At 40.5% G+C, this 26201-nt stretch overlaps 1 protein-coding gene across 1 annotated transcript; it reads left to right on the top strand.

Annotated features, from left to right (window-relative positions):
- The first annotated feature begins 5149 nt into the window (after positions 1–5149).
- On the top strand, positions 5150–24859 carry NAF1 (nuclear assembly factor 1 ribonucleoprotein). Its single transcript, XM_056490462.1, has 8 exons — positions 5150–6820; positions 8463–8595; positions 9529–9622; positions 12586–12668; positions 13589–13749; positions 17271–17322; positions 21601–21706; positions 24142–24859. Exons 1-8 carry the CDS (start codon positions 5211–5213, stop codon positions 24573–24575), a joined length of 2673 nt encoding a protein of 890 aa, XP_056346437.1. The 5' UTR covers positions 5150–5210; the 3' UTR covers positions 24576–24859.
- Positions 24860–26201: the final 1342 nt, after the last annotated feature.

The following is a 26201-nucleotide window of genomic DNA, read 5'->3' as shown; positions in this document are numbered from 1 at the left end:
CCTGTTATATATTGACACTTCAATGTGTGCCTGTCTACCCAAAACATTATTGCAAGCATGGAAAGAATGCTAGGCTCTGCAGACAAGATGAGATGGATTGGCTGAGAGCATATATCAGGACAGAAGAGGTTTTCCTGGCTCCAGACAGTTGGTAAAGTCCTCTGAGAGCTACAAAAACTTTACCCAGGGTTGTGGAAGACATGCCTGAATCATGCTAATCAGATAAAAACCCAGTTCACTAAAGCTTCTTGTATTTCTTATATAGAGGTCTTTGCAGGGAAGACACATTCAATTTTTCTTGGGTTACTGTCTCCAAATGTGAGTCCCTACAAACACTGACTTCAGCTATGCAGACAAGTTGAAATTTTTGAGCTGTTTATACATTCCAGACTAAATCACATTTATAGATGCAGCTTGGATCCAGTTGGTTTTGTAACTAATCAAATTATGATTATATTGATAGAATTCAAAATATTGACTGAAATAAACTAATTTTTCTAATAACAAATTTATTTTTTTAAATAATGCAGTAGACTCCAATGATAAATAGATGTCATTGATAAATGAACTGCATAAACTCTTAGAATAATTAGAGGTGGACTTGTCCATTATTCTATGAAGGTATTTGGAATGCTACTGTTGAAATTGGCAGTGGGCAGGTCAGTTATGAGAGGATTACTGGCTATATTTGTAAAAATAAACTAAAATAAAAACATGATAAATAAAATTGTACATTTTTCCGTATGTAAAAATATATTTTTTGGGAAAAAATTTCCTTAGAAGTAAAATTTTTTTCTTTGCATCTAGTTATAAACTGCCCAACTCTTTATATGAAGAAAGATCTAAGGAATTTGTATAATTTAACTCCACACAATAATTTTAAGCTTTGAAATGAGTAAAACATTTCATACTGTAGCTATTTTAATCTCGTTCCTGTTCTAGATATCTCAGCTGTGCAAGCTACAATATTGATTCATCTGGGTGGATTAAAATATGACTAGCAATAGGGATACAGAAAATTCTGTTGGTCTGATTTCCTTTCCCTGCCACTGTTCCTTACCATGAATACCTCAGTTTCCAATAGTTCGGTCAAAGAGTGAAAAAAGCGCCTCTGGGATAGGAGTAGCAGCTTCAGAACCATTGCAAGTTTAAATTCATGATTTTCCTATTGTGTTGGTACAACTCCAGTTCCTCCTCAATGCCACTCTAGAATCTCACAGAATCGCAAAACAACCTGAGTTGGAGGGAACCCACAAGGATCACTGAACCCAACTCCTGGCCCTGCACAGGGCAGCCTCAAGAGTCACACATGTGCCCGAGACCATTGCCTAAATGCTTCTTGAACTCTGCCAGGCTGGGGCTGTGAACACTTCCCTGGGGAGCCTGTTCCAGTGCCCAACCACCCTTGGGGTGAGGAACCTCTTCCTAATTTCCAACCTAAACCTCTCCTGACTCAGCTTCAGGCCATTCCCTCGGTACTGTCACTGGTCAGCAGAGAGAGATATCAGTACCTGCCCCTCTGTCCTCTGCCTGTGAGGAAGCTGTAGACCACGATGAGGTCTCCCATCAGTCTCCTCCAGGCTGAATAAATCAAGCGACCTCAGCTGCTTCTCAGGCAGCTTCACCTCCAGACTCTCCACCATCTTCGCCGCCCTCCTTTGGACATTCTCCAGTTGCTTTATATCCTTCTTATATTGTGGTGGCCAGAGCACTCAAGGTGAGGCCACCCCAGTGCAGAACAGAGTAGGAGAATCCTCTCCCTTGCCTGGCTGGCAATGCTGTGCCTGATGCACCCCAGGACACCCTTGGCCCTCCTGGCTGCTGGGGCACTGCTGGCTCATGCTGCCTTGAACTTCCCATCAAGCCAGATCCCTTTCCATGGTGCTGCACTCCAGCCTCTTGTTCTCCAGTTTGTACATACATACAGAGTTTTCCTATCCCAGGCACAGAATCTAAAACCTATGTTTTTTAAACTTCATCCAGCTGGTAATTGCCCAGCCCTCTAATTTATCTGCGTCTCTCTGCAGGACCTCTCTGACCTTGAGGGAGTCAATGGTTTCTCCCATTTTAGTATCATGGGCAAACTCAAGAGTCCTTAGGGTCTGGTGCCCAAATTGTCTATTCAGCCATTGAAGACTGCTGAACCTACAGTGGAACCCTGAAGAACCCCTGCAGTGACAGGTGCCAGTCTGGTGCCACCCCATTCACTATGAACCTCTGCACCCAACTGATGAGCCAGTTGCTCACCCTTTGTATGACATATTTATCCAGGTGTGTGCTGAACATTTTGTCCAGAGAGATCCTATGAGAGACGCCATTGAAACTTTACTGATATTAAAAAAAAAAAAATTCTATCAACTGGCTTATCAGCTGCTCATACTGCCTACAGTACAGTGATATAGTGATATCACCGTGTATGGTCATTAGAATATGGAAGCATAAAATATATAAATTATAAACATCACAGTGAGTAGTGTTCATTTTAATATTTAAAATATAAAAGATAAAAAAACATGACTTCCTTTCTTATTTCTGCCTTTTCCTCCCAAGACATAATAAACAGCACACTGAAATCTCCAACCTATTTTCCACATTCAAGTCCAGGAGAGATATCATGATGAAACTATTTTTTTCAACAGACTCCTTTATTGCACCCAAAGAAATCCAATAAAACATTGCAATAATAGTCTGAGCGCCATCACTTTAGCTTTAAAGGTGCAATGGGAACAATTATGCACACCTGTCTTAGCGAAGATGAAGAAATAAACACAGGAAACAGCACCTCCAGAGAGCTTCATCAAAGACCTGGAGGCAGAAAACAGGGCTTACAGTACCTTTTACCCCAGCCTTGACAGATGATGTCAGATTCCAGTCCGAGCAGTGACATCTCTTAACTGCTCAGACCTTGAAAACATACGTTGGAACTACTGTGATTCAAGTGTTCATCTCTGAAATGTTTCCTTTCCTAGAACACCTCTTTGCTCATCCTGTTACGTTGCAGATTATTTGCTGCGTGCCCTGGCTGAGTGGATGACGCTGTTTACTCTGCATCAAGCCTTTCAATACCCTCATTCTAGGAGCAATGCTATCTTACATGCTAACGGCAAAGCGGCAGCATTCACATGAAATAAAGTATCTTTTTGTTTGAAAGATGCTGCCAGTTCTGCACAAACACAGAGAAAACTGTCATAACACAATCTATGTGCCAGAGTAAAGCTATAAAACTCTTAGTAAAATAGTTTAAAAAGCAGGAAAGGCATAGTTCATAAGACAGTTGAAGAATTTTACTTACACAAATGCAACATAGAGACCTGAATATATTTTTACATTTATAAGAGATGTGTGTTTAGCAAATAAAATTAATTTTCATTCAACTAATTCCATCCTGCCTTATGGCATTAATTATAATACCTTTTATTAGGAAACGTTTTGGCTGATACAAGGGCTTTGTCTGCTTTTGGGAAATTATTCCCTTCCAGTCATACTGATCAACTTCCTCATATGAACTCACAGATCTTGTATTATAGTCTATTTCAGACATATCTGACAAAACAAATGAATATTTTTTTTAAAAAAACCCAGACAAATAATAAACTGTTCTTGCTTAGCTTTAAAATGAAACCTGGTTTTGTAGAATTGGATTTTAGCAGGATTCTGCCTCTATTCATTATTTAAATTGATACATATTTCATTTATGTCACTTCCTTAGGGATTAAAATATATTTGCCAAGGAGATTCAATAGAAACCATTTTACAATTGCTCCATATTTAATCTCCTACCCTAGGAGAGTAATTCTGAGTAATTGTGCAGTGAGAGTTTACTGCTGCTGTTTACACATACAGCCTATACAGGCTCCTTGCTTATGACAATGCAAAACTATAAAATGCCCACAATGTACCTGTTCTGCTTGACCCATACATAATTGTAGACAAGTGAAAGAAGTACTGATGAATAAAATTATATGCATACTTGGACACGTATGATTTTCCTACTAAATAAAATTCTGCTGGTTGCATCTGCTGCTTCATAATGGAGAGTGGAACTACCAGAGAATGAATCTTCTGCCTTCAGATGCTCCCTTCAGCCTCTGTGGTGAAGCACTCTTGTGACAGCCAGTTCGATGACATTCTGGACAAGACTAAAATGTTTTGGGTGCCATTTGAGCTGTGGGGCACATAGTTCTCTCAGAGCTGGAAGAGAAGCATCTTATAAGGGAAAACATAATCTTCTGCTCTCATCAGATATTCAAGTTCTAGTCCTCTCTGGCACTTCCAGCCTTATCACATACAACTTTTTCAAGCATTTATCTGTTTTTATCTGTTTATCCTCCTCAGGCCTGTGCTGTACTCTGTAGCCTGCTAATGAAGACCATTTGGAATCCTGCCCAAGGGACAGTGTGCTGTGGTCAGGGACACACAGCGTTGGCCCAGGAGCACAGCTGTCTAACTACACTTTGGAGGCTGGGTTAAAGGGACTTGTCACCCTGACAGTGGTCTCTTCATGTGAGGGCATTGCTCGTGGACAAATTGTGCTAAAGAGAAAACATGGAGGAAAAGCTTTATCTGTGTGACACCAAGGAACCTGAGTCTGTTCTCTCCCATGGTCAGGGACACCAGGTGTGCCAGATCCTGGGATGCCAAGAGTCCTTTCCCCACCCACACCGAGTTGTGTGAGACAGACACCACAAAAACCTCAAGCTCCAAAATCGAAAGTATTTATGGTGAACCCAGAACGTAAACAGACATTTATGTTTTGGAGAGCCTGGCATTATTATACAGTCACTATCATTATGCGGTCACTACGTCAGAGTACTGCGAATTACTATTAGTATAGTAATTTGATATTATACAGCTTCTCTTTATTTTTTTTTTAATTTTTAGTTTTAATTACATGATACTCTGTTTTGTCAGCACACTTACAGAACAGAAAAACTAATCCCTCCCAGCAGGCCTTCAGCAACAGCAGCCATGAGCTCTACCTTTGTGTTTCAAGCAGGCTCCGGGTGCGGGGTGTGCACCACCCGAAGCTGCCCGGGCACCGTGCCGGTCCCCGACCCTCCATGCCCGCCCGGGCCCTCAGCCGCCATGGCCCGCCTGGCCCCGCCCCTTTCCCGGCCCCGCCGCGTCTCTGCGCACGCGCCCCGGGGCGGCTCGCGGCGGCCGGAAGTGGCGCGTGCCGGGGGCGGTGCCGTGGGTCGCGTGGCGCGGGAATGGAGGCGCAGCAGGAGGTGCCGTGGGAGGTGGTGGAGAAGCTGGCGAACCTGGCCGTGGGGCCCGGCGAGCAGCGGGCGGCCGACCAGGAGAAGGTGCCGGGCCCTTTGGAGGGCGGTGGGGAAGCCCAGGCCCCTCTGCCCCTAGCGCCCGGTGTCGCTGCACCCGCTTCGCCCAGCGCGACCGATGTCACTTCTCCCGGTGTCGCTGTGCCCCCTGAGCCCGCGGTGGCCGTGCCCTCCGAGCCCCTGGTCGCCGTGCCCCCCGAGCCCGCGGTCGCTGTGCCCCTTGAGCCCGGTGCCACCGTGCCCCTTGAGCCCGCGGTCGCCGTGCCCCTTGAGCCCGGTGCCACCGTGACCCCCGAGCCCGGTGCCATCGTGCCCCCTCCTGAGCCCGCGTTCGCCTTGCTCCCCGAGCCCCTGGTCGCCATGCACCTTGAGCCCGCGGTCGCTGTGCCCCCTGAGCCCGGTGCCATCGTGCACCTTGACCCCGCGGTCGCCGTGGCTCCTGAGCCTGGTACCGCCGTGCCCCCCAAGGCCGCGGTGGCCGTGCCCTCCGAGCCCGCACTCGCCTTGCCCCCCGAGTCCCTGGTTGCCATGCACCTTGACCCCGGTGTCGCCGTGCCCCCCGAGCCCGTGGTCGCCATGCACCTTGACCCCGGTGTCGCCGTGTCCCCCGAGCCCCTGGTCGACGTGCACCTTGAGCCCGCGGTCGCCGTGCCCCCCGAGCCCGGTGCCACCGTGCCCCCTGAGCCCGGTGCCATCGTGCCCCCTGAGCCCGCGGTCGCTGTGCCCCCTGAGCCCGGTGCCATCGTGCCCCCCGAGCCCGCGGTCGCTGTGCCCCCTGAGCCCGGTGCCATCGTGCCCCCCGAGCCCACGGTCGCTGTGTCCCCTAAGCCCGGTGCCACCGTGCACCTTGAGCCCGCGGTCGCCGTGGCTCCTGAGCCTGGTACCGCCGTGCCCCCTGAGCCCGCGGTGGCCCTGCCCCCCGAGTCCCTGGTTGCCATGCACCTTGAGCCCGGTGTCGCCGTGCCCCCTGAGCCCGGTGCCATCGTGCCCCCCGAGCCCCTGGTCGCCATGCACCTTGACCCCGGTGTCGCCGTGTCCCCCGAGCCCCTGGTCGACATGCACCCTGAGCCCGCGGTCGCCGTGCCCCCCGAGCCCGGTGCCACCGTGACCCCCGAGCCCGGTGCCATCGTGCCTCCCGAGCCCACGGTCGCTGTGTCCCCTAAGCCCGGTGCCACCGTGCACCCTGAGCCCGCGGTCGCTGTGCCCCCTGAGACCCTGGTCGACATGCACCTTGACCCCGCGGTCGCCGTGCCCCCCGAGCCTGCGTTCGCCTTGTCCCCCGAGCCCGCGTTCGCCTTGTCCCCCGAGCCCCTGGTCGACATGCCCCTTGAGCCCGCGGTCGCTGTGCCCCCTGAGCCCGGTGCCGTCGTGCCCCCCGAGCCCGGTGCCACCGTGCACCTTGAGCCCGCGATCGCCGTGCCACCCGAGCCCGGTACCACCGTGCCCGCTGCGCCCGCCGTTGCTGTGCCCCCTGAGCCCGGTACCGCCGAGCCCGCCGTTGCTGTGCCCGCTGCCGCCGTGCCCTCGTCGGACTCGGACAGGTGAGTTCAGCCCGGTGCTCCCCGCGGGCCGCCCTTGCCCGCCGAGCCCTCGGGCGGCGGCGCGGGCCGCTGTCGCTGAGCGCCGCAGAGCCCGGTGTGCCTGCCCGCCGCCTCCCGCCCCGGTGTTTCACCCTTTGGAGTTCGCTCCTTCCAGGCACAGGTGTAAATTTCTGTTCCATTTTGGAAGGAGTCTGTTAAATTAGGTCTCCAGAGCAGTGCCTGTAAAGGTGTAGGGTTTAACAGAAGCATGAGTTCGGTGGTTGCGGCCTGGAGAGTGCTGGGCCGGCCTGCCGGCTTTTCGCGCTCCTCACAGTGTGCACCTGCGGCTCTTGGGGCAGGACGCCCGCGCTGAAAAGTCTGAAAGTAGGACTCAGGGTGGAGAGTCTGCACACTGTACCACTTGCTCTGCTGTTGGCATCTCAGTGGAAAAGCTCATTCTCAACCTTTCTTTTTTTTTTTTTTTTTTTTAATAGAAGGTTCCGTTTTCTACTTGCTGCATCTGTGCTTTGTTGTTCAGTGTAGTTGGTGTGAGGTAACTGGGCTCTGTTGCACTGTTAGAAGTCTGCACACTTTGGTTGTTGCAGTGCAGCAAGATAGCCACATGCTTCTTTTGACTAGAGGTGGCTAAAGTCTAAGAATCTCCTCTTAAAGTTACAAAGCTTCATTAACAGTTAGTTGATTAAAGTTTGACTTCAGAAGTACTTTGAAGTTTTTGGTTGAACTTTTTGACTTGAATGTCATGAAGTGATGGACAGTGAAATTCCTGACTTTCACGGGCTTCATCTGTGTCTAGTGGTTTTTGCTTCCAAAATCTCTTGTGCTGATGAACCCTAAAGATGAACTTTTCCTAACTTCTACTTATCTGTCTTGCATGTATCTCAGTCTTTGTTTTGTGTTTCTGGTTTGTTTTTTTTTTTTTTTAATTTTTAAAATTCTGCTGATTGGTCCTTTAGTCTGATTTTTTTTTTTTTGGTCTTTCTGCTGTATTGATATTGTTCCAAGTCCATATTTGACTTTTTCAAAAGGCTTATTTGGAGAGGGGCTCTTATTTCTTGTCATTACTATGAGCATTTGTTGGAATAAAGAAATTATCAGTTGAAAGACATCCATTTATTTGGGAATGAGACTGTGATACTACAAGACTCTAGAAAGGAGTGGGGTTTTTTTCCTTCAGGTAAGAAAGGCTATTTTGCATAAGTCTGCTCATCTCAGTGTATTTTTTGTGTAAGATTTGTATTGTGTTTCTTCAGTTACTAGGATCAGTTGCTCCACATTTTTTTCTTCCACCAGCCCTTGAAGAGCTTGGACCTTTGCTAAAACAAACATATTGACATGAGTAAGGACTGGTTGCTTACTCCAGTCTTTGCTTGAAATATTAAGAGTCTATGACAGTAAACATCTCTTACATGCGACAGTGAGAAATACTGAATTATTCTGTGTGAATGTTTACTGGTGGATTTGGACAGGACATGAATTATGAAACTAATCCCTTTTATTTACAAAAATTAGATTTTTTTTTTCCCCCTTCACTGTGCAAGATGCATTGCTTGGAATAAATATTTTCTTAACTTTCACTCAACTTTATGCTAGTGTTGGGACTTTGCAAGAAGCCAGTGTTGTAACTCGTGTTTCTTTTATTCAGTGATTCAGATTCAGATAGTTCATCAACTACATTCTCCTCTTCGTCTTCAGCAGTATCTGATGAAGATGATCATCCAAATGAAAAGGATAACAGATCTTACTGTATTAGGACAAAGGATGAGTTGCCTATTGAGGTAAGTACAAGGTGGTGTTTTTTAAATGCTTTCCTACTACCCCAGCTAAAAATTTGTATTTTAAGTCAGTTCTCCTGTGTCAAGATGCAACAGAATCAGAATAGTAAAAGAGAAACTCCAAGGCTGAGCTAGACACAGTTTAGTAGGTAAAGCAAAAGCCCCCCACACAAGCAAAGCGAACCCAAAAATTAATTTTTGGTGTTCTGCCATTCCCAGGAAAGCTGGGCTCCACCATGTGTAACTGTTGCTTGGGCATACAAACACCATCACTGCAAATGTCCCTCATGCTCCTTTTTCACCCAACTTTGTACCCAGAGCATGATGTTACATGGTATGGAATGTTCCTTTGGTCGGTGCAGGTCACCTGTCCTGGCTGTGCTCCTTCCAACTCCTTTTGCACCTCCTCACTGATCTCTATATTATCAGCAATGCTTCCATCACAGATACAAACCACAACCCTGTAACAGCCACTGTGAAGAAAATTGACTTTCCTGCAGCGAAACCCATGACAGTTAATAACATAGAAAGTCATGTTTTTCAGGTATTTTTCTTCTAGCATGGATTGAATGTTGTTGCAAGTGGTCTTATTTTTTGGTTTCTGATTGTTTATTTTTTGTGGTGTACATTGAACTTGGATGAAATGCCTGTCAATTGTTGGCTTTCTCCAGTTGAATAAAATTGGCTTCTGCCGTAGTTGTGATGGAAATATGTAGAGTACATACTCTCTGTAGGAGAGATGTTCTCAAAAGTGGTGGTCCTCCAAAATGAGTTCACTTACGATGATTCTGAAAGAGGTAAATCAAACTAGATTTTCTAAATATAAAATCTTCAAAATGCTACGGGATTTTTCCAAACTGTCAAATTTCTGCAGTGACAAAGTTGTAAGTGCCTTTGTGTGATATTATATTTTAAGCATTGACTTGATGTTTGCAGGAACTGCCTCCTGTTGAAGACTTATCGATAATTCTTCCAGATAATGTTGAACTGAAGGTGTTTGGAACAGTTTCCAGCATCATTGAGCAGCTAGGTAGGCAAGATGTGTTTGCTTTGTTTTTTATTCTTATAATTTCTGTATATCTCTGCATAAATTGAGTTCTTAGCTGTTCCTTGAAAGTGTCAGTCCTGCAGTGTCATATTTCTGGGTGTAGCAGGTAATGAATTGGAATTCGAACTAACAGGTGCTATTTGTGTTGGATTACCTTTTATTTGGCTTATAAGCATGTGTTTCTATGTGACTTCCATGTTTAATTTTTAAATTAAAACCTCTTTTTTTTTCTACTGTGTATTATGGATTTTATGTTGACACTGGCCACAGTTACTGTGTTTTAAGTGTTTTAAGAAAATCTTCTAGTGCTAGGTGGTATTTTTGAATAATCCCTGAGTATACAGGAACTGTATAACTGAAAGCACAGATGCAGGACCATGCAGTCCCAAGTGCTTGCTTCCTAATATATGAGAACAGGAAAAAGACTTGCTTCTTCAACAGTGCAAATTCTTTTATTTATTTATTTGTTTGTTTGTTTTTTTATTTATATCCTATTCATATCACTTCTGGCACCTTGAGCAAATGAAAGCTGCCCATGTCAGCAGTAAGAGGATGGTGTGACTGACATGATTTATAGGTGGAGGGTCGGCTTAATGGGATTGAGAGATAGAATGGATGCAAGCTTAACTTCAGGCATAGAGATTTAGGGATCTTTTTGGATCTGTGTGGGCCTCAGTATCTGATAAATGAAATTAAAGTTTTGCTAAACCTTATATTGCTAAAACATCCACGGTATGTTTGTATGTAGGCTATTTCCTGTGTTCCATTCCGCTTGAACTGCATTCCAAACAATTTGCTTATGAAAATTAAAAATTAAGTTAAATTTTAAAGTTATAGTATTTATGCTGAATGTAGTACAAAAGAAAGTAAATAGCTTTTGCTATTAATTTTTCTTTTAAAAGACTACAGGCAATACAGACAATTCCTGTACATTATTTTATTGGAGTGAGATTTAAATTAATTCATTTGCAGGAAGCTGGGTGCAGGGTGTGGAAGGTAGTAATCTGTTTTTTTTTTTTTTTTTGCCATTTTTTGCTTATTGATAATAATGGGGACTTCAAGAAGGCTTCTTTCAGCTAAAATGGTAGTTTGAAAACAAGCTTTAAAAAAAACTTAAATCATACTTGCTATGATTTTTGGTTTAAAATGTGAAGGTATAAACAAAACTGTTTTAAAGGCTACAGTTTTTAAATGCTTAGTTCTAATCCTGATTGGTTAGTATTGTCTTTTCAAATGCTAGTTCACTGGTAGGTGAATTCTTCAGGCTGCATCCTACTTTATGTAATGTAAATGTATAAAGTGTTGAATTGGATGTGTTGCTGAAAGTTAGAAAACAAGCTAATAATTATAATGAAATAAAACCGTATGAATGGCCTAAACGCCCAGGACATCTGTGATTATTTTCTTGATTTTACTACCTTGCTTTAGGACTTCTCCACATTTTAGTTTCTTTTCAATTCTTCTGAAAACAGGCCTCAATTTCAGTCAACTTGTGGCTATATTAGGGATGCCAGCTAATTGGGGATTGTTTTTTGATTTTTGGACTAAATTGATACCTCTGTATACCAGTTTTGTATCTAGTCTGAGGGGAGTTGATTTCTCATTTGGAAGCCACAAATATTATTCTGACACAACAATCAGTATTCTTTCTCTGTCCCTTTGATGTCCCTCAGAATCTGTTGTTCTCTCCAGCAAGCTGCCAAGTTCATTAGTGTAGGTTCATGCTTGCTGTGCAGTAGCTAAAAGCAAAATGACAGTACTTTCTGTGAACTTCTGCTCAGTGTGTCAGAATTTGACAAAACTTTTGCTGTGTTTTGCTTCAAGGTACTTAAAGAGAAGAGAAAAATTCACTGTGTGGGTTGGGGCTGGAAAGTAAACAGCTTTGGTGTATATGAGAAACGTTCCCAGGGGCTGTACTTCAGGCCCTACAAGAGTAGAAGCAGATAATTTAGGCTGGGTTGGGGTAGGGGAAACTGTAAGTCAAATAGGCTGGAGGTGGTAATGTTTCTCCTAAGTTTCATGAGGCTGGTGTGTTGTACATCTTCAGAATATATTTTACTTAGCCTACTTCAGGCTAGGAGCTACGTGTGGTGAATCAAGTTGAGAACGTCTGAGAGTTTTTGGTGTGTTGTTTTTTGTAGGATTTTTTTGTTTGGATGTTTGGGGGATTATGTCTGGGTTTTGTTTTGTTTTTCTTTTTTCGCTAAGGTATATTTCTCATGAGGTTTAAACAACCAAACAACATTGGGTACTTTCACTGTATATTTTTTCTTAAAGGTAGGTACAAAAGAAATTGATTCCACAAATTCTCTTGAAATTCAGTGTACTATTAAGCCTGTAATCCTTGTTTGGCACATTAAGGTTTTTGCAGATTGCAGTAGTAGCAGTAATTTTTGGTTTGGTGACATGTTGATTGCTGAAGGTCCTTTTATGTAAATTTAGCAGTGATGATCTTGAGCTTTTGTTGGAGTCTGAGTGACTCTGTGTACTTGAGTGACTTTATTTGCTGGTCAAGAAAGCTTAATTGAACATTCTGTTGTTTTATAGGTAGGGAAGCTTAATCATTGTTAGGCCCAAATGTACTGTGAGACTTCTAAGGCATTAAATTGCAGAATGTAGAAGAGATTGTGTATATACATATATAAACACCATCAGTTGCTACTGTGACTGAACTGCCAGGCTGCTATTGTGTTCTGGTGTGGTTCTTAGGACACTCTCTCTTTACCCCTGAGCAAAATAATTCTGTAAACAGTGTATTACCACTCATGTATCGTTGGAGAAGGGGTGTGTGATTCTGAGGACTTTTATACGTGTGCAAGAATGTTTGGTTGCAGCTCCACAAACTTAAGTAGACAAGGAGCGGTTTGGTTTGTTAAGGTTTATTGCAATTAACTACATGCTGTTGAAACATAAAGTTATAATTTATTTGTTTATTTCCATTTTAGTAATAATTGAATCACTGAAAGGCCTACCTCCAGTAAATGAGGAAAGCATAATTTTTAAAGAAGATAGGCAAGCAGCAGGAAAGGTGGGTGTAAAATAAAAACTTTTTTTTCTAATATAAAATTGGAAGTATTCTTTAGTGCTTGTGGAAAGTAGAAGTCGACTAAATGAAAGATAATGCTTCCTTGATATATAGTTTTTCTTTGTGCCTTTGACTCTTGCTATATTAATCTGTTTTTTAAATCTTGAGAATTCCTAACCTGGAATTAATTGCATCCTTACAGAATTACAGTATCTGATGAGTTTCCAGTGTTTGATGAGAGTGCTTGTGGAGAGGAAGAGATTGCTTTGAGATGTCTTGGAGTAACAGCCTGTGTACTCTTTTACTGCCAGATAGAGGCAGTGGTTAGAGTGAAGTTTATGAAAAATGGGGAATGTTTTCTTCTATGCTGTACTATTCTGATTTAAGGACAGTGAAGAAAGTTTGCTAAGAGGGTTGTTGCACTGAATTTTCTGTTTCCTCTAGAAGAAAAGCTATCATTCACAATGGTTACTACTGAAATATCTTGGAATGCTAGATGTGAGTGGAATAAACTTAGCCTGAATTGCAGATGTTCTGTAAAACACAGCAAAATTCTCTGCTATCCGTAGAATTGGGGAACAAGCAGTAACTGTTTTAAAGGCATCTTGTTAAGATGAACTTTGAGGAAATAATGATCAGGAGATTGTTCCAAGTGTTACAAGACTTGAAAGCATAACAGATACACAAAAGGAAGGATTACCAAGGGTGGGAGAACTTACTTTCCCACATAATAACAAACAGTAGTTGGGGAAATACACAGTCAAACAAAATTCGGTAATAAAACTAAAGTGTGAAAGGAACTTTTATTTGATACTGCATCTTGAAAATATATTTGACTTCCTAAATATCATTGTCTGCAATGAAGTTAGCTGCTACTAATCTGCTTGTTGTTTATTTAAACATTTTAATTTTGTTTCTTTCAGATATTTGAGATATTTGGTCCTGTTTCACATCCTTTTTATGTGATAAGATTTAACAACTCTCAGCATATCAAAGAGAAAGGTATTAATGTGCAAGATAGCATGTATTTTGCTCCATCAGTGGAGGACTTCACCCAGTATATATTTGCAGAGAAACTAAAACAGTGAGTCTGATTTCTTTTCTAATCCGGTTATAATGATTTTTTTTTATAGCTAAAAAGGTTGGATTAAAGTTGAGTCTTCAGTGAAGAAGGGAAGAAACTTAATACTAAACTTTGTATTTCCTTTAGATATTCTCAACTATGTTCTAATAATAAGAATGTACTATTTTGCCTTTGAGAACAGTAAATAGAGGCTGTAAACTGCAAGCTTTTAAAGTGAGGTAATTACTAAAGTTAAGCTTCTTATTCTACTTAATATACTAAACTTGCTTTCTTTTTATGCTAAGTGAAATACCACAAATAGAAAAGTTCATTCATTCCACACCCTCTGACACACATATACATGAGTATAAAAAAAGCAGTTTTTCAAGCTGAACTTGCCAGATTTTGTCATTCTTTAGATTCTTGTATAGTTTCAGAACTGATAATAAACTTGTTTGCATTCTGAACAAGTTTATATTGATTAACTGTTTTTATTTCATATTATGAGGCCGGAATTGAAATGTAATTATCAATAAATCTATTATACAGTTGGAGAATAACAATTCTAGGTAAATTCATTCTCTAAATTTGCAAGAGAGGAGAGATTTGAGTGACAATGTAGTATGATGTTCAGAAGCTTTTCAGCAGTGTTTGTATATCCCCAATCTGACTGAAAAAAGTACCATGAATAAATAGGATTTGATGCCATTTAGAGGGAAGTGTACTCAAAGACATGGACTAAGAAATAAAACATAATAAATGACAGTTAGATATTAATGTTCTAATTATTGATGAGCAATCATCTGAAATAACTGTAGGTTAGATTTATTTTGTCCTACAAGTGACTTAGTTTTTGTTTATTAGGATTAGTTCTCAGGAGTTGGTTAAATGTCTGCATTCATTATAGCTGTTTTCTTTAGTCAAACGTGTAGCCAGACCTGCAGGAGTCTTTTTTTTTTTTTAAGTTCCTCATTTCTGTGCAAGCAACAAGCATATTTTCTTCCCTTCAGTGAGGATCAGAATAGATCACTTTCTTGTTCCGGTGCTTGTTTGTTTTTCTGCAGCATTTTGATGCCAGCTGGTTTTTGATTTGCGCTATTAAACTTGGTTGCTTAGCACAGTAAGTGCACAGACTTTAATCATCTGCTTGCTGCATCAATAACTGTGTGCTGTACTCAGCATCTGAGATGGGAGACTTGTGTTTTACTTTGTTTCATGCTTAGGAAATAGTTTGGGAAACCATTTTCCATTTGGTAGTACTTAACTGTCATAGGTGGTAAAAATCTGAAACCTAGGCAAGATACTTCAGACTTCCTTGGCTTACCAGCACAGCTGAACAGTGCTTCAGACATCATTTCTTGTCTTGATTAGGATGAGTCGTGTGTCTTCAGTTACAGTACACTGAAACAATATTTTATTTCTGAGTTTTGTCAGTACAATTTCTTAACTAGTGTGAGGCACTTGGTGCTATTGGTTGAAGCTGCCTTTTCACTAAATAGGTTTCATTAAAAACGGATTAAGAATTTCTGTTTAGTGCTATAATGCTATATGAAGAAAACTTACTGTTCTAAGAATGTGACATGGATAATAGAAAAGTCAAGCTTTGGTCAGTGATCCACTAGAAGACTTTTGGACCTTAATAGATTGCAAATTTGGTAACCAGTAATTTTTATTTTCTGCTTTTTCTTAGTTTGACTGTGTGCAGACCAGACTGTGGAAGTATTACAGGCTTAAAGTTTTAAAACTGCTGTTCAAAACTGTAATGGTTCTTTGAAAAGGAAAGGAATCAAGACTTAAGATTTGAAAGAAACAACTGAGTTTGAAGCTTTTTCTGAAATCTGAAATGCAATCTGCTTGCATTGTACAGAGTTGCAGTGCTATGAATAAGCCTTATGCATAGAAAACCAAGTGAAAGTGTAGTGTAAAACTTTCTGAATGCAAAATAATTTGTTGCTAAAGATAGGCTTGTGCTGTATTGCCTGAAACCCAGTTTTAAAAAAGCTTATGTATTTTCATGATTCCTCCAAATAAACTTTTGTTAGACTTTACAGATTGTGACTTCACAAATCAGGGAATTAATATATTGTTCTTTGCAGAAGATATTTAATACCTTGGAGCATGAAAAGCATTTTTTGTTTGCTGAAATGAGGAAAGCTTCTTTGGGAGAGTGAGATAAGCTGCCTGACCTTGGAAGGTTTAAAGTTTGCAGTGATGTTACATATTGCTGAATGACCACAGGTCTTGGCTGTTCTTGTATGCTCTGATATTTCTGGCAGGCATGTGTTGCTCCAAAATAACAAGATGAAAGGAAGAAACAGTTCAGTTCATAATAAAAAAAAAAAATGTTTTCTGCAGCTGACAGATTACTTATATAGAGTCCTTATCTTACATTCCCCCCTGTAATGTATTCTTCTAATTGAACTTTAAAATGTTGTCCTTGCCTTCCTTTTTACTTGTAATCTCAAAAAGACAAGTAGAGGTTGAACTTCAGTTTTATGGTTAGGGATTGAGGCATGATGTACCTCCGGATGACTTGCCAGTGTTCTCCTGGGCATGGCTAAGGACCTCTAAAGGCCAGGCTGCTGAAACCAATGGTTATGTAGTTTTTTGTAGTTACTGCTACTTGATTGTTGCTGACTTTGTAAATACATAAAAAACCCTTGGTTATTAGAGCACTGACTGAAGGCATTTCACACTGAACATATCACTGTTTTTAACTGTGTGATTCCATTTTGCAGGTAAGAATTTTCAATATTGCACTGTTATATGCAATTTTTCTACATAGATAAGGATTGTACCTTGACAATTCAGACCAAAAACCATAAAATTTGAGAGCATCATGAAAAAAACCTTCAACTGACTACTGGTGATGTAATTTAAATCTGTTTCACAAATTCTTTGTTAATCAAAGAAATTACTTTATTTTTAGTGAAGGACTTCACAGTGGGTTAAATAAATTAGACTAATCCAAATTTATTTTGTTGCTTGTCAGGCAAAACAATTGAGTTTTTGTTTCTTTAAATGTCTTTTGCCTTTCAATTTAATTTTATGTTTACAACAAAATAAAAGATGAAACCTAGTTATCTAGCTAACACTATCTTAACAAGATTATAAGCCAAGCACTGAGAATCTTTTGGTTCTGAATTTATTTGCTGCGATTATACTGAAAGCCTCTGTCCTACTGAATGAGTTAATTGTTCTTTTTGACTGAAGATACATGTTCTAAAACAAGAAGAATGAGAATGCTTGTGATTGTTAGTCAACAGCATAAGAAAGTTCAGGTTCAAAAGAATTTGTTTAGAGGATATTAACCAAAACTTAGCATTAAAGTAGGTGATTGAAATGTTCAGTCATCTCTTGAAGTAGAGAGATTTTTCAAGTGTAGTGAAGCCCTGAGTTGACGTATAGGTTCCTGTTTGCTTATAAGCAATACTAAAAACCAAGTAACTCTTTGAAAAGAGAGACTTATAGAAAGTGTTAACCTTTCTTTATCTGGATTGTCTAATTTGTGTTTTGTGTTGTTTGTTTTTTTTTTCTTTTAGGGAAAAGGGTTCAGATGCATCTTGGAAGAATGACCAAGAACCACCACCTGAAGTAACTATAGCGGTTTTTTTTTTTTTGTTTGTTGTTTTTGATTACACAAGTCATATGTAGAAAAAGTTTCTGTGCAGAGCAAGTAATTAGCAAGCTTATGTTTTTATGGAGACAAGACTTGAATATATCTCTTCATTGAAAGAAAGGATCTTGTTTGTCTTGGAGATAGTGAGTGTAGAGAGTACTTGCCTGTCTCTCTTCTTGCTTTTTGCAGTTGGCAGTCCTTCAAGAGCATATTTGACAACCTGAATATTTAACTTTGAGTAGCAGTGTTTTTACCTTCTCTAATAATTTTTCTTCTGCTAGGGAATTTTTGTCCCTGTCATTCTTTCACTGCAGCTTTGTCTTCAGTTGGCCACAAGCAATAGTTTGTCTTTAAAGGCTTACTAGTACACTGCAAACTTACTACTTGGATATTTAAGCTGTCTGCTCTTCAAAATTAACTTGACATCTTTGTTGCATTCTTTGAATGGCTTCTCAGTAAGCTTTCTCTAGTTTGTTGTTATAAAACAATAGTTCTGTGAGAGAAGACATGCTTCTTCCATAAAAAAGGCTGCCATACAGGGTCATGTAGAATTAGGAGCTCCCTGTGACCATTGACATAATTTGCTATAGGAACTGAAAATAGTTCTTCAACAACTTTCTATCAGCAGTCCTTAACTCCACTCCAGTTATACAGTTTGTGAATATTCCATAAGAATCACAAGGCTGGTAATTTTATTGAGGTGTTTTCATGAGATTTGTTTTGCATCACAACAGCTGAGTCACTTTTCCTTGCAATTCCTACTTTAAGCGTATTCAAAGTAGCTGAAATTCCTAGAAGCCTTGTGTCTACCATAGTATTCTAAAGAGATCTGTCTGCTTGTTTTGAATCTTTCAAATGCTTGTCTTTTTAGCATAATTCCATACTATGTAATACATGCTTCTAACTCTATAATTTGGTAGGAAAGTGTGTTTTGTGAAGTTTTGGGGCTTTCTTTGTAGGGGGTGTTGGTGTTTATTTGCTTTTGTTTCTCCAGTGTTCTAACTAATTTTTAGGCTGGTATAGAATAGACTCATTCAATTGGAGGAAACCTGCAGCAGTCAGGGCTGTCAAGTTCAGGTCTGATGCTGAAGCATAAGCTGAAGTGTGTTGTGAAAAGCATTGTCCAAATGCCTCTTAAATACTGACAGGCTCAGGGTGTCAGCCACCTCTTTAAGAAGTCGATTTCAGTGTTTGACCACCCTCATTATTTCCAGTCTGGACCTCTCTGATACAGCTTTGGACCTCCCTACTTGTGCTATTACCGCATACAAGGTAAAAGAGATCAGCACCTCTTTCTCCTCTTCCTCAGGAAGCTGTAGAGAGCAGTGAGGTTGCCTCTCAGCCTCCTTTCCACCAAATGAGTCAAGTCCAGACTCCTTAACTGCTCTTCACAGGACATGCCTTCCAGTGCTGTCACCAGCTTTGTTTCCCTCCTCTGGATGCAGCCAAGGACTTCAACATTCTTGGCATGTGGGGCCCAGAACTGCACAGAGCACTCAGGGTGAGGCCCCCCAAGGCTGAATGCAGCAGGACAGTCACCTCTGTCTGCTCATGCTTTGCTTGCTGCACCCCAGGATGGAGTTTTGCCCTCTGGGTTCCAGAGCACACCTGCTGACCCACACTGAGCTGCTGCTGACCAGCACCCCCAGATCCCTCTTGGCAGGGTTGCTCTCCAGCCACTTCTCTCCCAGTTTAGCCTTGAGCCTGGTGTTACTTCATCCTAGCTGTGCAGCATTTGGACTCATTAGATTTTATCCCATTAATTATTGCCCAGGGCCTCAATCTACCCAGATCCTTCTGCAAGGCCTCCTGTCCCTCAAGAGGGTCAATGGCAGTTTGGTATCACCAGCAGACTTCCTCATGGTCCTTCTAAATGCTGCATCCAGGTCATTGATAAATACATTAAACAGAACTGGCCCTGGAACTGAGCCTGAGGAACTGTGCCCTTCAGGCAGTTCTTCACTCATTGCCCCAGGAGTAATCCCACTGCTTATCCCACTTGTCCAGAAGGATCCTGTTAGGGACAATATTAAGTTTTTCATTCACAGTCCTTATCCCAGGATGATTGTTCTGGCTTGAGGGAGAAATGTTGTGTCATGATTTTTTCTGTGCTCAAAGATAGGTCCTGTAATGATGTATCAATCTGTCAACTTGGTTGCGTTTTTCCACTGTAGTGAGTGAGGATGATGCATTTTGAAACACTGTTTTTGTTTCCTATAAATGAAACTGAGCTGTGCGGTCCTAACTTCTCTTAAAGAATGCTTGTCTGTCAGTTCTGACTGTAAATGGCCTTGCTTGCTTGTAGAGACATAATCTCACAGAGAGTCATAATTTTAGACTTGCACTGTAGGTATGTTATCCATAGAGCTTTGAAAGACTGTACTTAGAGACTTTTGGCTAGTCTTAACTTGCTTTCATTCAGCAATTTTCTCATGGTGGTGATACCAAATGGACTTACTGGCTAATTGTGAGCTCTTCTTTTTTTTAGTCCTGTTTTAAAAGGTGTTCAGGAAATAAGCTTGTAGATACGTAAACTGAGTTTGTAGGAACGCGTTAAATTTTATTGGCCAAGTGCAGTCAGTCAAATCTGCAGATATAGATTCACTGCCTTTTCCAAAGTTTGTTTTTTTTCTTAAAGATTTTTTCTTAGTTTAAATTTGCTGTACCTCACTATAGGAAGAAACAAAGGAAGCTTGGAAAAAGTGGTAACAAGGGTGGGCAGTCTTCTGACTGTGTGATCTGTCTGTGTGCTCTCTTTTGGAAAAGAACACATCTAACATCTTGTAATCATTAATTAAAATAATTTTTGGTTAGTTCTAGCAGTTAGAGTTTATATACCATGCTGTCCCAAGCTGTGACATTTGATGAGCTGATAGAAAGTAGCTTTTGCTGTGAAGATGATAGCTGTTGATAGGGGTGCAAATTAAATTTTGTGCTACTGAGGCTTGAAATTGTCTCTTATGGCCAGACTCTGTTAGAGATCTCAGATTGCAGCTGGTTTCTGGCCAGCCTCTGTAGTGAACTGTGTGCAGTTGTTGGAGTTGCTTCTTCATGAGATAGTGCGAAGCTTCATTTTTGTATGAATGTTAAATTAATCCATGGTAGGCCTTTCTTACTTGTTACTTTTAGTTACATGGTAAACATTCCTTTTTTGGTGGCTCGTAACTAGCCGGTCTTATTTGTAGAGTCACTGATACAATCTCTCCTACCTTTGGGGTGGGAGGATGATAAAGTGTCATCTGTATGCTGCAAGGCTAGCAGCAGCAAACTGCAGTTTTTCTGTGGGGTGACTTTTATGGGAAATTATGTGGAAATTAGGTAGCAGTAAAAGGTACCTATTGCTGTTCATTATTTCTGCACTGCTGCAGTATGGTGTACTGGAGCTCTTAGAAAAAGCAGGAGTTAGTAGAAGATTTTACTTCATGATATACATAATCTTGCTGTAGTTCTTATGGCTTTTTTTGAGTATGGCATCCAGTTATGTAATAGAGGAAATAGTTGTATTCAGATTTAACTTCCATGAGGCTCTTAAAGCACTGTTTTGGTGCAGTGTTTTTGAGATCCATGCTCTGTGTATGCGATAGAAATACAAATAAGCAGCAAAGCCCCTACTTTCAGAATTGGGAAAGGGAGGGTGGGAACAGATCCTACCCCTTTTAAGTTGTAAGAGTGAGTTGATTTGCAGGGAACTAATTAATGCTGAGAGATTTCTTCCCTGTCTGTGATAACTTATCCTCAGTCATGTAAGTTAGGATTTAAAAGGTAGCAAAACCTTGTGTAACAAGAAGAAAGTGTTGCAGGGACGTTGAATCTGTTGTAAATGACAGCATTTCTCAAAGCTGAAAATTTCCTTGGAATAACATTGCTATTAAAATTCAACAGAAAGTGTTATTAAATATACTACAGAAAATTCCAGTCTAGTTACAATTCTGGAGTAGTTATTTTTTAATGTAGTTTTAACTGCTGAATTATATACTGATTGCCACGCTAATTTTTATTTATTTTAAATTTTTTTTTAATTCACTTAATCTGCAGTTGCTCTTTGAAAGCTTTTTCTTGGCAGTAACCAGCCAGCTCCTTCTCTTACTAACATCTAGGCAATCAAACATTTGTGGTCAGCACTGGAATGTTGCTCTTTTAAGGAAAATTAAAAAGGATAACTGAGTTGTGCATCGATTGTGTTATGATAAATTTTTGGAGTGTTAACTTTTTTCTTGTGCAGAGAACCCAGCTGATTTTTTTTTTTTAACCAGGTTTTGGATTTTAGTGATGATGAAAAAGAAAGAGAGGCAAAAGAGAAGAAAAAGAAGCATCAAAGTCGGGGAAGAAAGAAAGCCAGATCAGAAACATTTCCATCAAGTAAGTGAATGCTGTGTGAACGTTTTTGTCTGTTAATCAAAGTTTGGAATGCCCATTTACAACTATCTTAGTGATTGAGTTTTTATACAGTTAAAAGTAATTCTGTGCTTTCCAAACGTAGGTTTGAATTTGTGGCTACATTCTGTATTACTATTTTAGAAGAAAAATGAAGTTGTATTCTGTTGAAATGTGGAAGGGAAGTGGTATAGCAGCAGAGCAATTGTTTGGGGAGAATCAAAGGCTCTTACAACAGTGTTGGTTGTCATACAGTGAGGATTCTGAACAGACGCCACCATTTGGATGAGGTTCAGCTAAAGCCTTTGCATGCTGGGAGGAGACAGAGGAAGGCCATGTGCAATTTTTGAAAACCCACTTTGTCAATCAAGGGAGGAGACATGAAGAATTTACTCCTCTGTCTAAAAGGAAGCTCTTCTGCACCCATGACATACAAATACTCTTCTAAATAACTCTTACTTGTGTAGCCTGCCAGGAACCTTTCTCCTTACCTAACGCAGTCATTTAATGAACAAAGCTGTGTATAGATTTTCAAAATACGAATAACCTTCTTTACTGTGTCCTGCTGTTGTCACATCTGTTCCAGGTGCATGCTTGCAACTGTGCTATTTACCATAACCAAATTTTCTCTTATGCCTCTCTACTGACAAAACTTTGATTTTTGATTGCCTTTTTAGTTGAATAATTTATATTGCATCCCTCTTTTTCTATTCTCACTGGTCTGCTTTGGCTGCATGCTTTTTATACCTCTCCCTTTAAATGCAACTCCCATCTCTTGCCCTCTACTGCTTACTTATCAGATTGCTTCAGCTATCTGCAGCATGGTGCTTTCCCCACTGAATTTCTCAGGCAGTCTCCTGTGAGTTTGCTGCTCTTCCTTTGTAAAGCTGATACACATTGTGCCCCACTGAAATCTTTTTCTCTTGAGAGAAATCAAGCTACTGGGAGATCAGTAGGTGTCTTTTAATATGTTTTGTACAGTACAATCCTCCCTTGTATCAATCAGATAAAGCCACGATCTTTCTTGGACTGGGTTTTGCCCTATGTTTTGACAGGTTTTTTTTCCCATAGGAGGTGGATGAATTGCATTGTACTTTCTCCTCATTACTGATGGTTATTTTCTCCTGGTTTTTGTTCATGTAGCATACGTGTGTTTTCCACCACATCCTTGTTCTGCCAGCTTATTGCAGACTTGCCTTTGCCTAGGGCTTGCTGATGCTGTTACTGAGCTATGTTCCATAACTGAGAACACAACAGGAGGAAATATTGCACTCTGTCAAGGGAGATAAGTTTTGATTTGCTGTGTTTATTTGTAAATAACAAATTGAAGTTGTGTGCAATTTGTGTTGGCTGTAGAATGCAGCAGCAACGATGTCACAAATTGAGGAACAAAGTTGGTCTCCGATGAAGATTTACATGAGTATATTAAAATTGTCTCTTGTTACAGTATTTGAAAGAAAGAAGGAAAAATACTCATTCAAGTACTTTACTTCAGTGCTTCCAAGAGGCCTGCTTGTACCAAAGGAAACTTAACTCCTAATCCACCATGAAAATGAGTAGGAATTCTGGTATCAAGCTACCTTTCCAGACTTAAAAATATTTTCTCCCTTGAGTAGCTATATAGTCTAGTGCCAAGGATGAGGTTCACGGGTTTTTAAATTTCAGTTATTTTATGCAGTGTTATATTCCTGAATACCTTGTTGCTTCCAGCCATGCAATCATTTTAAGGGTTTGAGTTCTGCAGCTTTTTGAATATCTTAACAGCTTTTTGGAGCATTTTTAGTATTTCAGTGCTTTTCATTTTAAAGTCTAATCCCATTGAAACTTCTGTGACATTTATATTAAAGGGTAGTATATTTGTTGTGAACATTAAATATGTGCTTAGAGTGAGCTGTACAAGGAAAAATTTGTCTTAAAAAGATGAATGCTGAAAGCTAATTGGCTAGAGTTACAGAATGTCGTTTTTCTGATAGAGTAAGTTAATTTTATTAATTTATAAATGTGATTAATTTCTTGTGTCCTCTGTCTATGCTGTAATACCAATTTGGGACTGAAAGCTGGATATCCCTTCAGTCTAATTCAGTGTTGATTTATCTTTAAAATGTGTTGTTTTTAAATCTTTTTTAAAAAAACTTCCAAAATACTCAAAGTTTGCATGTTCCTGAGATCCATTTATGCAAATGGAAAGTCTGGAGGGAAAGAAGATGAAATTTCTTTTTTAAAGACTGAATTTGCAGCTCTCAGGATCATCATTTTTATATTACTCCAATCAATCAAGATTAGTTACTAAACAATGGATTTGCTGGTATTACTCTATTCTTCATGTATTAGTTGCCAGTATTATTTGTTGATAACATCACTTTTCAGTTTTCTTTGTACAGCTGTTTGTATTTGGGTTCTTACATTTGTTTGTTCTTTAGGTGAGAATAATGAACATCTTCAGTCAGTGCAACGGCCTGCTTCAAGTTACTCAAGGGGATACTATGGCAGAGGGTTCTCCTTCACCAGGGATCTATTTCCTCCTCCATCAGGCCCTCGAGGGTTTTTCAGACCAAATGTAAGACCACCACAACTATACTTTTCAGACAGGAGGATATACCAGGAATCACCAGTGTTTCCACCACCTCCTAGAAGAGAAAATCCAATGACCCAACAGTATGCCTTTCCTCCTCCGGATTTTGGTTATGTCAGTGATGCACATCACTTCTACCCTCTGCCTCCAAACGTGAATATGATGTGGGGAGGCCCAAACACGTACAATTCGTGCTACTCATTTCTGCCACCGCCACCACCACCACCACCACCGCCACCACCTCCTCCTCTAGACAGCCATCCTCACTTCAGGCATTACTGAGATTCCTTCCATGTCCATGTGGAGTGCTGCAGTTAACAGGGGAAAGAACAGCCTGCCAGGACTGCATTCCCTTAGTGTGGAGATGCTTTCTTTTACTGCAGCTGTAGAACAAATGCAGAGTATTGTGCTTTGTAGGACATCCATAGAAAATTATTATTTTCTACATATGTTTTCTGTTTCCAAGAAGAAATTTATATGGTAAAAGTAACTGAATATTAAGTAATGGTTTATTTTTATAGAACCTTCTACTTTAAGATGATAAATAAAAGCCCTTTGGAGACTGGGTATGTAGTGGTGGAAATCTATTTTGTAATAAATGTGTTACATAACTACTGTTAAGTAGCAATTAAGGTATTTTGCATAGACAATATTTTAATATTTTTAGAATAGTGGTAGCTGTGCTTAAACATTTTTCTCAATTTCTGCAAATTTTGAAACCTACATGGGAACTGAAAATCTGACATCTAAATTTTGAGCTAGGTTTTCTACTATATATGAGGTAAAAACCACTATCCAGCTTTCAATACTTCACTTGTTTCATATTAACTAACAGACTGCATCTGGATGGTTCTTTTTTAAAGTATCTAGAGTAGCTAGATGTGAATTTGGACCAGCAGCTGACTTGCTGTGTCACATTCAGTGTTCTGCAATGGCTGTAGAAGATCAACCTGTTAATGGGATGTTTTGCATTTAATTTAGAATTTAAAACCAGCATAATTATTCTAGCTTGTCTCTAGCTTCTCTAACTCCTAATGCAGAGATGCTCATAAATACCTAGTAGAGTGTGCAGTCAGCCTTTCTAGGAAGAAGTCATCAGGTCTGTCAGGGAGAGAAAGCCATTTTAGAACTCCATTGTTTGAATTTCTAGATGTAGATGGCACTAGGTTGCTATTTGACTACAGTCTAAAATGTCTCTTCTAAAATTACAAGGTTCATCAATTCTCCCAGCTTGTTTCTGGGAGGGAGGTGAAGTTACCAACCAAGAATCACTTGGATGAACCTCCACCTGTCCAAAGAGCCAGTCCTACACTTGGACTTCCCTAGTCTCTGTGGAAGTAACTCTTCCTGACTAGGAGGGAAGATCTTACACTGCAAGAATATTTTATAAACAAAGGAGAAAACTTGTGGGACAGACATCTTGAAGATTACTTTTTGACTGACAAGCCATTACTAGTTGTGATGATTTTTGAATCTTTACCAATTGTCACCTTGAACTGATAAAAGTGCGCAGCATGTATTTCTATTCACAAACTCATTTTGACCTTATTAGTTTAAATATGTAATTAAAGGCTAAGTAAGCTGTGCAGGTGTAGCTTAGACTTTAATTCCAGGTAGCTTTAAGAATGAAGCAAAATATTAATGCAGAGGAAGGGCCTGCCTTATCAAAATGGTCCAACTGAAATATAATTTAATTTCAGCCTTGAAAGGTTGCTATAATATATTTATGTGACAATATTCTTGGATATATCTAGAGCTGTTTCATGAGTGTACAACTGAGAAGGTTATATAGATGTCCATTTATGGCAAGCAAGTACTCCACAGTGGCAGCAAGTAGTTTCAGAAGAGCAGCATTCCAGACATTCACGTTTAAATCAGTTCCTGCAGATTATCTTTTTGTAGTAAAAA

This window comes from Oenanthe melanoleuca, chromosome 4, assembly GCF_029582105.1.
Source record: "Oenanthe melanoleuca isolate GR-GAL-2019-014 chromosome 4, OMel1.0, whole genome shotgun sequence".
Classification (NCBI taxonomy): domain Eukaryota; kingdom Metazoa; phylum Chordata; class Aves; order Passeriformes; family Muscicapidae; genus Oenanthe; species Oenanthe melanoleuca.
This window is presented reverse-complemented; position numbering and strand designations above follow the sequence as displayed.

Bases quoted from the DNA above. Each gene is read 5' to 3' on its own strand.
- NAF1 (XM_056490462.1), top strand. From the start codon at position 5,211: ATGGAGGCGCAGCAGGAGGTGCCGTGGGAGGTGGTGGAGAAGCTGGCG. The intron at 9,623-12,585 runs GTAGGCAAGATG...TTTCCATTTTAG, and splicing joins CAGCATCATTGAGCAGCTAG to TAATAATTGAATCACTGAAA. The intron at 21,707-24,141 runs GTAAGTGAATGC...TTTGTTCTTTAG, and splicing joins ATCAGAAACATTTCCATCAA to GTGAGAATAATGAACATCTT.